The sequence below is a fragment of the Saimiri boliviensis genome, chromosome 17 (genome assembly GCF_048565385.1).
Source record: "Saimiri boliviensis isolate mSaiBol1 chromosome 17, mSaiBol1.pri, whole genome shotgun sequence".
NCBI classification, from domain to species: Eukaryota; Metazoa; Chordata; class Mammalia; order Primates; family Cebidae; genus Saimiri; species Saimiri boliviensis.
Genome location: NC_133465.1, coordinates 45,294,751 through 45,307,818, shown reverse-complemented (window position 1 = coordinate 45,307,818; position 13,068 = coordinate 45,294,751). Strand labels below are relative to the sequence as shown.

The 13,068-nt window shown below is 57.6% G+C and overlaps 1 protein-coding gene across 3 annotated transcripts; it reads right to left on the bottom strand.

The window, feature by feature from the left end:
* Positions 1 to 264: 264 nt before the first annotated feature.
* On the bottom strand, positions 265 to 10,301 carry PPP1R1B (protein phosphatase 1 regulatory inhibitor subunit 1B). Of its 3 annotated transcripts, none has more exons than XM_010330699.3 (8): positions 10,092 to 10,301; positions 9,578 to 9,769; positions 7,828 to 7,888; positions 7,516 to 7,538; positions 7,034 to 7,109; positions 3,048 to 3,254; positions 1,166 to 1,273; positions 265 to 1,078 (listed from the first exon to the last, which is right to left on the bottom strand). In XM_010330699.3, exons 1-8 carry the CDS (start codon positions 10,299 to 10,301, stop codon positions 1,029 to 1,031), a joined length of 927 nt encoding a protein of 308 aa, XP_010329001.3. In that variant the 3' UTR covers positions 265 to 1,028. The 3 variants fall into 3 exon arrangements, with proteins under 3 accessions (XP_010329001.3, XP_010329000.2, XP_010328999.2); XM_010330698.3 differs by having other exon boundaries at positions 9,578 to 9,744; positions 10,092 to 10,161; XM_010330697.3 differs by having other exon boundaries at positions 9,578 to 9,798; positions 10,092 to 10,158.
* Between the last annotated feature and the right edge of the window lie 2,767 nt (positions 10,302 to 13,068).

Sequence of the window (13,068 nt, the reverse complement as noted above, 5' to 3'; positions counted from 1 at the left end):
CCCAGTCACTCGGGAAGGACTTCCCCACCGCACCCCACCCCACCCCACCCTGCCTCATTCAGCCGTCTCAAGCAGGAGCTAGAACTTCTGCGGTTCTTCCTCTGAGTGCCCCGAGCCTGTTGTCTGCAAGAAAGACTCCTAGACTAGAGGACTGGACAGTAGGCTCAAAGCCCTAACCCTTGGTTGACCACCTGCCTTCCCTATCAGGACGCCCCATAACCTCACTTTTCCTCCAGCTTCCCCTGAATGAGAAGTCTCAGCACAGTTATTTACAAAGATTTATTACAGCACGGGAGGGTTTCAGGCCTGGAGTCAGGGAAGAAGGGGAAGGGGGCAGAGCAGCTGGGGGACAAGGAAAACCTAGCACCCCCCACTATGTGCCCCACTGGGGACATAGACTAGGCGGCATTCCTGGCATCAAAGCACAAACGAAACGCAACAAAGAAGTCTCTGCCAGTCCCTCTTCCAGGGACCCAGGAGGAGCAAGGGTGATAAGGGGAAGATTTCCAAAATGTTGAGGCTGTGGAGAAAGACGCCTTAGTCCTGGACCCTAGTAGAAGCCAGTGAGAGAAGTGGTGACTTGGAATCCTCCATAGACGAGGGGATGGAAAAGGATCTAAGGGTACCTTAAGGTTCTCAGGACCTCCTTTCCCCAGATCTTAGGGTCCTGCCCTGTGGGTCTCCTGTGTCCAGGGGAGAGGATCTGGGGAGTAGAATTATGAAGGGCAAATTCCTGTTCCTGGTTTTCTGGATTTTCCAATGTGGGCTGTCTCACATCCCACCTCCCACTGGGTGAATGGAGGAATGACTGGCAGGGTAGGCATCAGGCAGCAAGTGCCCAGGTTCTCTGGGCATCAGCCAAAGGTGGGCAAACAAGCAAACACAGACCAGCCTTAGTCTTCTAGAAGTCAGAAGCCACAGCCCTAGCAGGCAAGGGGAAGGGCACAAAACAGGGCGAGGATAGAGTGGGTTTTTGGGGAGCAGCGATGTCCCCTCCACTTCTTCCTGGGAGATGCAGGGCTGAATGCCTATGTGCCAGGCTCAGAGGGGGAAGGGCGCCGACGTTCCTCCCCAGGCTCTAAAAGGCAAGCAGAGAGGGACTCAGCCTGGCCCCACTCACCAAGATCCCAGCCCTGGCTCCCCATTCCACACTCCCAAGCCTCACCACTTAGTGCTGGGTCCTCAGAGCTTCCATCTCTCTCCGGCTCATCCAGAGGGGGTGGACGCTCCCAGGGCCCCTCCAGACCCTGGCCACAGGTTGTCTTCTGCCCAGCTGGTGGGAAAGAGGGGATAAGAAGACAGGCTCTGCTTATCTATCGGGCTGTCCTGGAGTACAAGCTAAGTCTCTGATGGCTGAAGCTAAGCTTTCCATGGGCATCCTGGCAGCATGGAGAGGGCACTGGGCTAGAATAGCTCTCTCAGCGACTAGCCATGTGGCTTAGATAAATCAGCTGGTACCTTTCTGAAGGAAATAGTAAGGGGAAATTGGGTAGATTACCTAAACAAGATATAATAGTGAATACCCTGCCCAGCCCAGCGCCAGCGCCCAGGAGCCACTAGAAGTTGCGGTGGTTTGTATTGCTCCATCATAGGCCTGACATTTGACCCAGTGCCCTGCTGCATTTCTTTTTTAAGAAAAAAAATGTTTCACCATGTTGGCCAAGATTGTCTCAATCTCCTGACCTCGTGATCTGCCCGCCTTGGCCTCCCAAAATGCTGGGATTACAAGCGTGAGCCACTGTGCCTGGCCTTTTTTTTTTTTTTTAATTTATTAATTGATATGGAGTCTCACTTTGTTGCCCATGCTGGAGTGCGATCTTGGCTGGCTGTAACCGCCACCTCCCAGGTTCAAGTGATTGTCCTGCCTCAGCCTCCCAAACAGCTGGGATTACAGGTATGCACCACCGTGCCTGGCTAATTTTTGTATTTTTATTACAGACGGGGTTTTGCCAGGTTGGCCAGGCTGGTCTCAAACTCCAGACCTCAAGTGATCCACCAGCCTCGGCATCCCAAAGTGCTGGGATTACAGGCGTGAGCCACCTCGCCCAGCCACCTGCTGCTTTTCCTGAGGGAACAGTCTCCTCTCACCCCTTTTCCACCTGTTTTGGGGGAGTCTCAGTAGAAACTGATTCAGCTCTTCCACCTGTCTCTTGCCCACAAAGGGACTGAAGCCCAGCAACAGCTTTTGCTCCCATGGCCAGTGCCCTCATTGCCACATATGCAGGCAGAACGCCCAAGGCATTTTGTTTGTGCGGAAGAGCTGACAGCTTCTAGCAGAGGTGGTTTACTGTTCAGTATTACCATAAATAATGAGACTAAAAGTTTAATGTGCCCTAGGAGGGACAGATGTGGTAGGCATGGAAGACTCAACCATGGAAGGGGGTGAAATCTTCCTGCCTAGAAAATCTCTGGGCCTTGGGACTTTTGTGGAGTGGTTTGGATCTGGAACATCCGGCTGCAAGGCCTTCTGTTACAGGTATTAGGCCCCTCCCTGGCCCCTCTCCCAGGTAGCAGAGGTTGGAGATGCAGAAGACAGGTTGGTTCTTGAAGTTTATATTCTACATCTAAACACTAGAGGGCACCCTCCCACTCCATCCTAGGGAGGAAAAAGGGAGAAACGGACAAGTGTCCTGGAGAAGGCAGGTAAATCAGGCAGCCCTCTGCACCCCAGCAGAGACCACATCCTAGGTTCAAAATTGCAGGTGATGGAGGTGCTGGACTTTCTTGGCCCTCCATCCCTGAATGTCGTCACACCCCTTACTGCCATAGGTGGGAAGTCCTTTTTCGGCTCTAGCCTCAAACCCCGAACAGCCTTGGCCTTAATTCTCAGGGAAAAGAGGAAAAATTAGGGAAAACCTGATTGGGAGAGGGACTGAGCCAAGTTTGGAGGAAGCCTATGTCTCAGGTAGGGCTAAGCGCAAGGCACCCCAAGGCCCGGTGGTGTTGCTACAGTTTTCGTGTGTGAGACACTGAACTGGAAGGGGACGTCTCAGTATACTCAAGGAGCACCCACACCTAACCCACAGGTCATAGGCCCGTCAGCTTACCAGACTGCCTGATGACCTTCAGGACTTCAGCCTGGCTATCCTCTTCTTCCTCCTCTTCTTCATCCTCCTCCTCCTCCTCCTCCTCGTCTTCCTCTCTTGGATAACCTAGCTCCCGAAGCTCCCCCAGCTCGTCCTCCTCCTCTGAGACCTGGTTCTCATTCAAGTTGCTGATAGACTGCAGGTGAGACTCAGCAATGCGCTGCACAGCTGGCACAGAGGGGACCCAGGAAGGCAAGGGTCAGCCAAATGAAGCCATGGATCTGGAGAGTGTGTGGCCTAGCCCCCAGCCTCCTTCCCATAGGCCTGGGGCAGAGAATATCCTCTCAGGGGCTCAAGTTCAAAGGCCAAAGGTTACATGTCAGCCTGATGGGGGTCAGACCAGGGCAGAGGCAGCCAGGGGTAGATTTGATCATGTTTGGCCCAATCTTAAGCTGTCCCAAGTTGCTAGCCCCCAGGAGGCTACAACCAGGCCGCTCCCCAACACCATAGGGGGCCAGGCTGGGCAAGACCAGGCAGGCACAACAGCCGCTTAACATTCTCTGGCTGGAGAGCTTGATTTGCCAAGTACCCATACTGGAGACTGTGTCTCCCAGCTTCAAGCCCAGGCATATGGGCCAGGGCCTGGGGATTTGCCACTTGCCATTTCTGAGGGTGCCCAGCCTGCTGAGGGCTCACTGCTTTCCCTGATCCTACCTCTTATGCAGCGCACAGTCCCTACTCCCTGGCACTGCCCAGTCATAGATGCCAACCCACATACTCCTGCCCCAGGCTCCAAGGGACAGAACAATTCTGAGGCCGAGGACATCATAGTTTGCAGCCAGTGCAGTGTGCGCCTTGGGATGTGGTGTGCTCAGATACGGCCCCCACAATCTTGACCCACATCCCCAGGTTCCCAGCTCCCTCTGCGGTGACCTAGAAAGCAACCCCCCAGCCCCTAAAGACCTGCTCAGATAGGGCCGGGAAGGGAACGCTGTGGACAGCTGGAGAGAAGTTTCCAAAAGATGGAAAGGAGCAAGGGGTTTGAGAAAGGGGCTGGGGCCAGGGGTTCTGGAGAGTGGCAGAGGGTGAGGGCCCACTGAGGAGAGGCTGCAGAAGCTGGTAGAATCTTAGAGCATATGAAACACAAAGTTCGCAGGCCACAGACAGACAAGACACTGACAAGGGACTGGGGGCAGGGGGATGGGGAGTTGCTGCAGCTCCTTCTTGGTCGCCTCCCCTCAGAAGGCCCAGGGGGTAGGTCCAGGCTGGAAACCTCCGGCACAGCAAGCAGGGCGCCATGCTCCTGCCAACTCGGGGACAGGCACAGAGGATGCTTTGTATGTGCCTGCTGCCCCACCCAGCCCCCAGCTCCCAGCCCAGTACCTCCTGCTGGCTCTGGGCAAGCTATCCAGGCAATAAAAGCACAATAAATCGCCCTGCCCTGAACTTGGGGATGAGGCACAGCTTCATCTTGAGCCAAGTCTGAGAGCTCGGGCCTTGGAGCACGACTCCCCAGGCCAAGACCTAGTGCTGTGCCCTCTCTCCAAGACCCTCGATTCTTCCCTGACAAGCCCCAGCCCTGCCAGACACCTTCCCTTGCCCACAAATGGACTGAAGCCTACAAAACGGTGCCCTCCTGGTAGAGAAGGGTCCATGAGGGCTGCGGGGGAGAGGGTAAGGCAGGGGAGCAGGTGGCAGCCTGGGCAGCTTCCGCTTCCTTCTCCCCCAGCGGGGGAGGAGAGTTCAGTTCGTGAGCCGCGGTGACAACAGAAGGTGTGCGCAGTGCCTGTGCTGGTGCCCCGTGAGCCTCCCTCACCTCCCCCACCTCCCTCGTGCCTCCTGGGCTCTCTGGGGTCTCCCCAGCCCTCCCTCCAGGCTGCCTCCATCTCTGCCCCCATCTGTGGGGCCCTGAACTCCCCCCAGCCCAAGTCTCCCTTCTTCAGTTTGGAGGTCCCCAGCCTAGCCCCAGACTGGCCACCCCTCTCCTGATCCCTTTCCTCTTCCCTGCCTCCACTCACCTGGACTCCCTAAGATGAGGCTGAAAGGGGCAATAGGGTGGGTGCACATTTTTGGCCACTTCGAGGTGCATGGTAGCGCCCTGGCCCTCACATCTTCATCCCGGCCTGCGCACCCAGGCGCACAGTCAAGAGCCCAGGTCTTCTGCTCACATCCACCCGGCCTCTCCCCACTGAGCCCAAGGTGGAAGGGAGAGGGATTTCTGCCACTTTCTCCCTCATGCCTGCTTTGGGGCCCTTCCTCACAGCCCTGTGGGTGCTGAGCCAGGCTGCCCACTTGCTGCAGCTCTGACCCTTCATTTTCCTACCCTGGGGGAAGAGAAATAACCCCTGCCCTTCTCTCCTCCCTTCCCAGCCTCTCCTTTCTGTCTCCAGCCCTGGCAAGTGGGCCGACAGGTACACCTGTTGACCTTGGCTGGTGCTGGGAACTTATCAAACCCTCTCCAAGGCAGTTGCCAGCATACTCTTCAGGCAGCACTCCCTCCCCACCTCTGTGGGAAAGAGGGGGCTGGCCAGGCAGGAAGAGCCCCAGGCAGGAGTCGAGGTGGGGGTTGGTAGGCATCAGGGCTTTGTTAGGAAGAGGCGCTCCAATCTCCTTCAGGTATATCCCCCCAGCTCCCTGGCCAGAAACGAAGTCTCCTCCAGGTTGGCTACAAAGTCCCCCTCTGACTCGCAATTTCCTCTGCATATACCTTCTTCCCTCTTCCTGGACCTGGATGCCCTTGCCTGCCTGTTAAATTCCTATGATCCTTCAAATCCAAACTGAGACACCTTTGTGTACCCTCCTTGACCCCCTCTTTTTTCTGAGACAGGATCTCATTTTGTAGCCCAGGCTGGAGCACAGTGGTGTGATCATAGCTCACCACAGCCTCAAACTTCTGGACTCAAACAATCCTCCTGTTTCAGCCTCCCAAGTAGCTGGGACTACAGGTGTGCACCTCTATGTTTAGCTCACTTTTTAAATTTTAAGTAGAGATGGGGATCTTACTGTATTGCCCAGGCTAGTCTCAAACTACTAGGCTCAAGCAGTCCTCCCACCTTGGTCTCCCAAAGCGCTGGGATTGTGGGAATGAGCCACCTTACTTGGACCCTCCCTGACCCTTCGAGGCAAAGAGCCCCAAGGGGGCAGGGACCAAATCTGACTCTTATTCTGCTCAGTGCCCACCAACTCTGCCTGGCATATACTAGGTGTTCAGTCAGTGTGTACAAAAGGAATGGCTTGCTTTTCCATGGAGAAAGGGAAGCAGGAAAGAGGAGACCAGTATATAGATCTGTGCAAATGGCATGCAAATGGGAGGGGAGGGCAGGGGTGCAGCCCACAGGGGAAGGTGCCCCCCCCCATGAGCAGGGGTGGGAGGTGATCCAGCACAGGCTGGTGAAGAGGAGCTGCAGATGGAGTCCTTTCCACGCGGATACCTGCTGGTTTTCTTTTTTTTTTTTTGAGACAGAGTTTCGCTCCATTACCCAGGCTGGAGTGCAATGGCACGATCTCGGCTCACCGCAACCTCCGCCTCCTGGGTTCAGGCAATTCTCCTGCCTCAGCCTCCTGAGTAGCTGGGATTACAGGCACACACCACCATGCCCAGCTAATTTTTTGTATTTTTAGTAGAGACGGGGTTTCACCATGTTGACCAGGATGGTCTCGATCTCTTGACCTTGTGATCCACCCGCCTCGGCCTCCCGAAGTGCTGGGATTACAGGCTTGAGCCACCGCGCCCGGCCACCTGCTGGTTTTCTTGGGCCAGCCATCTCTTTTCTTTCAAGCCCACAACCCAATGTTAAGGCCCACAGCTGCCCTTCGCAGCCTGGGGCTCCTGTGTTTTGCAAGACCAGGCTGAGAAAGAATTGGTCTTTACGTTGGGTTGTTGCACCATGCTGACAGCGGGCTGTGTGTGGCGAACAGTCCCACTCCACTAACAAAAGCTCCCCCAGCATTCTGCCGAGTTCCAGGGATCAAGGGGGTAGCCAGGCAGGTCAATGGGGGGATAGTACCTTTCAGTGAAGGGGGTGTGTAGGCACAGGGGTTGGCTCTCTTCGACTTGTGGTGGTGCCCTTCTCCTGAGGCTCTCTGCCAGGGGAAATGCCAAGTTAGAGGAGCTCAACAGAGTTCCCTTGCCTTTACCCTCCCTCCATTCCATCTCACCCATGGCAACCCAAGCAGACTGATTTAGCCTCTGCTAATGGGTCCCGCATCTAGGCTGAGCCTCCCCATCCTGTGGCTTTGGGAGGGTCCCCATAAGCCGTGGCCTGGCTTAGGGCAGGACTCTAGGTCCTGCAATTCCCACCCTGAGTCTGAGCAGAGGAGGTTCTGCTGGAGCACCCTGGCATGAGGCACTCTCAGAGGAGTGCCCATTAATATGCTAATTGTCCTCCTGGGTGGCACCCCATACTGGTTGGTTGGCACTGCAGGCACCCATCCAGCCCACCCCAAAGGGCCCAGGCATCCCTCCTTCCAGCTGCGCCAGGAAACTCACCTGGTGCGGGGAGCCCTCCTCTTCTGAGGAAGGCCACCAAAGCCATATGAATCAAGGGAGGAGGAAGAGAGAAGAGAGAGAGAAAGAAGCCGATTATTTTCCCCAAGGTCTCAATCTCTGGGAACAAGAAAAGGGTGCTCTCTCCCTCCTGGGGCTGGGAGGTGTCATGTCAATAAATAAAGCCAGTAGAGTTGGGTTCCCAGACCTTACCCACTCCCCAGTGACTCCTGTTCATGGGACTTTGGCAGGGCCCCCAGGAAGGCATCAGATCTAGAGTTCGGCCAAGGCTAAGTGGGCGGGCAAGGGGCCTACCTGGTGAGGAGTGCTCTGAGAGCCGGAAGAGCATGGCAGGGGTTGGTCTCCTGCGCCGGATCTAAGGATGGAGGGAGGGGTGAGAGACACCTGCAGCCCACCCCCACCCCCACCCCCAGGCAGCAGGGAACAAACAGTGCTTTGGAATCCCCAGGGAACCTTTGAATCAAGGTCTGTCAGAGCCAAAAGGAACTGTAGCTCACATAACCCCCTCATTTTATAGAGGTGAAAAAGCAAGTCTCAGAGAGGTTTAGTAATGTGCTCAAGGCCACACAGCACACTAAGTACAAAGGACAAGTAAAGCCCCAGTCACTGACCCCCAGCCCATGCCTGTGCCACTCCACGGCTACCCCAGAGCAGACACCTCCTTTCTATCTTCTCCCACTAAGGCCCTCCTCTCCCCAGTGTCTGAAAACATCAGACCTCGGAAGCCAAAGCTGGCTACAGCTCCAGCTGCCAGAGCTGGGCCCTCTGGGGAAGATGCCCCACAGGCCATGGCACCACGTGGCCCTGTCCCACCTAAGGTCAGCTCAAGGGCTCCAAACAAGCTGGATCCAGCTTTTCAGAAGGAGGCTGAGACAGAGCACTGCAAGCACCCCCCACTTCCAGCTGAGGCTCAGGGACCCAAAGGGGCCTGGGGACCTCTCTGGGGTCCTGGGTTTGGGCCCCTCTGCTAGTCTCTGGAAGGCTGCAGAACTCTTCACCCGGTCCTTGTGAGAAATGAAAAGTTGCCCTCCTTGCTACAGGAGCCAAGCTGAATGGGGAGAGGCGGGTGCTAAGCAGTCCCCCCCACCAGCTTGGCAATCAGACCGACTGTTAGTTAATTAGGTCCCTGTCGAGCTCCAGGGAAATGCATAAAGAGAACCAGGTGAGTTAAGCTGAAACTGCCACCTCCCCTGCCAAGTTTCCCATGCCACCCTCCAGACCCAAAGCTGCTGAGGCCTAGGACTGTACCCCCTGCGCTCTATCACCCCTCAAAATGACTTGGCCCCCTGGTCACTCACTGCTCAGTGGGGAGCCAGCTGCATCTCAGCAACAAGTGACCCCCGCTCCACTGGGGATGGGGAGTGGAGCCCTCTGTCACAGCACTCTCCAACCTTTGGAAGCCCCTCAGCCCCCAAGAAGGCCCCCCAAGGACTCAGTAGTCTGTGGGAGGAGGTGTAGCTTTATGGTGACTGGTCACCTTTCCCTTTCTGGGGTTGGGGCTATGGGGCCTGACAGCAGTCGCAGGTCAGAGCCAGGTTCTGGCGACCCCAGCCCAGGCACACAGGCGGGGACTAGAGAGGGGGAGGGCAGTGAGGTCACCCGACGGCCACCTCACACTCCCGCCCTGTGTGACAGGGTCAGTGTCCACTGCTGCTCACATCTGACCAGCTCTGGGCTGGGGCCAGGCGGAGAGGTACCAGTGGTAGCCTAGAAGACTGACTAGCCTTTGGGGACAGTGCCGGGCCCAAAGGACGTCCCCACCCCACTCCCGGCCGGGCTGGAATCGGCCCGACCCCGCGCCCCCAGCCTCACTGCGGGGAACTCTGTGGCCCCCCGGATCGGGACTGAGGCCGCCGGAAAAAGTTGCAGGAGTCTCCAGCGAACTTCACGCGCGGCCCCGCGCCCCACCCTGGCCGAAGCAGAGCCCGGGTCTCCTTGCGCCCCCAGCCCCAGGCCCGTCCAGCCTGGGCAGCGTCCCCGGAGCGCCGAGAAGCCCCGCGGGGTGTGTCCGGGGCGCTGCGGGGGTGGGGCGCGGGACCCTTACCATCTCCACCTGGCGGGGGTCGAGCTGGCTAGGGGGCGCGGGCACCGAGAACTGGATCTTCTTGCGGTCCTTGGGGTCCATGGCGCTCGGGGCGGGTGGCTGGCTGGAGCGCGCGACTCGGGGTCCCGGCGGCAGTAGGTGCTGGGCTCCCCCGCGCAGGCGGCGGGCTGTGCCGCGGGAGGAGGAGGAGAGCTGTTCGCACACGGATAAAAATACCGCGCCTGCCGTGGGGAGGGCGCGGGAGCGGGAGGAGGGTCGGCGCCCGGGTTGGGCGCGCCCCCTGGCTCTCGGGGATCGGGGCTCGCCCGCCGCGCTTGCTGCGCCGGGTCTGTGCCTCGCTCCCTCGCGCTCCCCGGCCTGGGTGTCTCTGCGTCTCGATGTCTGTCCCCTCCTGAGTGTCTCTCCTCTCCTGAGTGTCTCTGCGTGTCTCCTCTCTGCCTCTCCCGCCCTTCTCCACCTCCCTCCCTCAGCCTCTCCTCTTCTCTGTTTGTCTCTCTGCCTCTGCCCGACTCACCGCTCGGGTCCCGGCTTTGGGGTCCTCAGCCAGTCCCCTCCGCCTGGGACTGGTGCCCGGGCGCTCGGAGGGAGGGCTTAGGAGAAAGTGGCCAATGAACACGGAGAATCGTGTTCTCCTGGGGCTGGGAGGAGGGTGGGAGTTGAAGCCAAGGCCCGGGGGAGCCGGCTGGGGGGCCCCCTGCGGTCTCCCCAGAACTTGAAGCTGCATTATTGATGGAGTCCAGCAGAGAGGATAAAGGGGGGAGAGTGAGGGGGAGAGGAGCAGCGGGGAGGCAGGACTCTGGCTTTAACCCCTTCATGGCCCTGGCAATGGGAGTTTCAGGGAGACCTGTGAGGTCATGGGGAGAGTACCAGCCTGTCACGCGGTGAATGGGGGTGTCCTGGAAAGGGAGCGAGTGTGACCGAGTTATGTGTGGGAGGACACGTGTCAGTCATCGTGGCAGGGAGAGTGTGCAGGGGAGTGCCAGGGGCCTTCGGTGCCCACAGCCGAGGAGTGTGCGTGTTGGGGTTCGGTGTGGTGTGAGTGTGTCTGTGTAAGTGTGTCAGAGTGTCAAAGCTGCAGGTGTGAGTGGCAGGGAGTGGGAGTACTGCGTGTGTACGGGGGAGGGTGTGGGTGTGGGGGAGGATGTCAGAGGCTGTCAAGGTGATGGGCAGGCCTGTGCCAGCTTGCAGCAGGTGGGGGGACTGTATCCACAGCTCCCCCCTTGCAGATGCTGGGGTATGAGGTTGTGGATGTGTGAGCACTCCTGGGAGGGAGAAGGGGAATGCGCCCTGCCGTGGTGTACCCTGAGTTCACGTGGCTCCTGTCTTTCCTCCCCAGATCCAATGCGGTGGGGAGGACAGGGCCAGCCCAGAGTTGGGGGGTCTAAGGGCTGCCTGTACACGTGCCATCACGTGGGTGAGTTTGGTGCATTCAGAAGCAGGGCTGGGGGAGACAGGTGTGAGCCTCTCTCTCTCTAGAGGTGTTTGTCTGTGTCTCTGGAGGGGAAACGGGAGGAGCTGGCCCTGTGGGTAGAAAGTCCCTGTCTGTCTGGCCTGGCCTTGGGTGCCTTTGTGGGAGCTGCTGTTGCCCCCTGTGGGGCTGTGCAGAGGGTCTGAATGCCTCTGTCCAGCACTGAGAGGGTGCGTGTGGAAACGTGTACACAGCATGTCTTCCTGAGGCTCTCTTTTTGTTGGCGTCCTCTTTCCTGGTCACTCTCAGGCCTGGAACCACCAGGAGCCCTCCCTAACCCCAATTCTTCTGCAGCTTTCCACTCCCAGCCCCAGCAGCTGGGTCCTTGGTGGAGTGAAAGGCCGGAGGAATCTTCTGGAAATGGGGTCAGGGCCCGCTCTGGGGGTGAGGAAAAGGGTGGCAGGAGGGGCAGAGGGTTGCTCATAGGAGTGGGATGTCCTGGCCACCCAGCTCCACGTCGGCAGGCGCCAGGCCTGGCTCAAGTCCCTGTGTGTTTGTTGACTTCTATGCTTGTTGGGAAACAGCCGGATGCCAAGCTGTGGGCCCAGGGGTGTACGCACCTCTGGCAGCCTCTGGCTTGGCCCAGAACCTCTGTCGAAGATGGGGTGTGGTGGGGAGTGGCAAAGGCCAGTTTGGCAGTGCCTTGGGAAGGTAAATAAGGAGGTCCTGAAAGGAAGAAGGGGTACGAGAAGGGCACGGCCCAGGCAGTGGCCTGAACAGCCACTGGGTGGGCAGAGGTGGGGAATGGACTTTCGGCTTCAAGTGCTAGGGAAGGATCACAGGGATGAAGAGGACAAGGGACAGCTGGAAGGGCGATGAAAGGATGGGAGCAGAGAAGCTTCACCACCGGTTGCACCTCAGGGCTCATCGGGGCTGAAAAGGCCTCAGGGAACATGGCAGCTGAGCTCTATTTCAGCAGGAGGGCTTATTTACAGAGGTCTGCTGAACGTACTGGAGCTGTGGAAGACCCCACATCAGGAAACATTCCCTGGATCCCAGGCTGGGCAGCTGAGAAGGGAGATGAGGGCAGGGAAGCCTCCCTGGGCCTGGAAGATGACGTCTTTGTGGGCAGAGGGAGGGTCTTTGTTCATCTCCCCCAGCCTGTGCCCAGACACCCACACTTCTGGCATCTAAATCCTGGGGCCAAGAAGGGTGGGGAGGACTGGCTGACAGAGGGACAGACACCGGGGACAGACAGGAAGGAGGATGAAGAGACTGCACAGAGACAGGATGTGAGAGAGAGATTAGAGGGGAGGGAGGGGAAAGCAAAGAGAGACAGAAAATACACTTGAGAGATAGAGAGACAAAGGGAGGCAGAGAGAGAGGGAGAGAGCGAGCCTCACAGCCGAGAAAGGCAGAAGACAGAGATGGAGAGAGAGTAAAAATAGCTCGGCATTAAGATAATTGCAGCTCGCAGCTCTGCCCTCCGTTAGGAATTAAATGAGGTTTTATTACTTTGATTTTTCTCTCCTGGATCCTACGCGACTTCTCAAGAACTTGGGGAAAAGTTTTTCAGGTGGGTGGCCAGGTGGTGGGGGCTGCGTGGGCGACAGAGGAGGAAGGGAATGGGACTCCTGGGAGCTGGGGGAGGGGTGGGCAAGGAGTTGGGAGGGGCTGCTGGGGACAGTGGAGCCCAGCAGGCCCGGGCTGGAGGAGGTGGCCAGGCACACAGGGTGGGGGTGGGAGGGCGCTGAGAAGCAAGGGGCCAGGGTGCCCTGCATTCACTTTGACTTAGAATTAATCATATGCAAATAAGATGTAAAAATAATATGCCACTCCTTGGTTATTATTCTTGAGTTAGAAGCACAGGCGGTTGGGTCCAAGGAACAAATTTAAGACCTTGTTTGACTTAACTCTGATTGAACTGTGGGTCTTTCTACTTGGACTGACAAAAAAAGTTTATGGCAGGATGTCTATTAATGTACCATAGGTCTGAGCATGCTTTTTTGAGGCGTGTCTTTCCCATAATGTATCTTCACGCCATTGCTGGAGGCCCTGCATTCACCTCTGGAGGGAAAATTTG

What these genes read in the sequence shown, in the direction of transcription:
- PPP1R1B (XM_010330699.3), bottom strand. Translation starts at nt 10,301, where the DNA reads ATGCAGCTTCAAGTTCTGGGGAGACCGCAGGGGGCCCCCCAGCCGGCT. An exon ending in CACACCCCCTTCACTGAAAG is followed by an intron (nt 3,255 to 7,033) that starts GTACTATCCCCC and finishes CCTCTGTGCCAG; the next exon opens with CTGTGCAGCGCATTGCTGAG. An exon ending in GAAGGTCATCAGGCAGTCTG is followed by an intron (nt 1,274 to 3,047) that starts GTAAGCTGACGG and finishes CTTTCCCACCAG; the next exon opens with CTGGGCAGAAGACAACCTGT.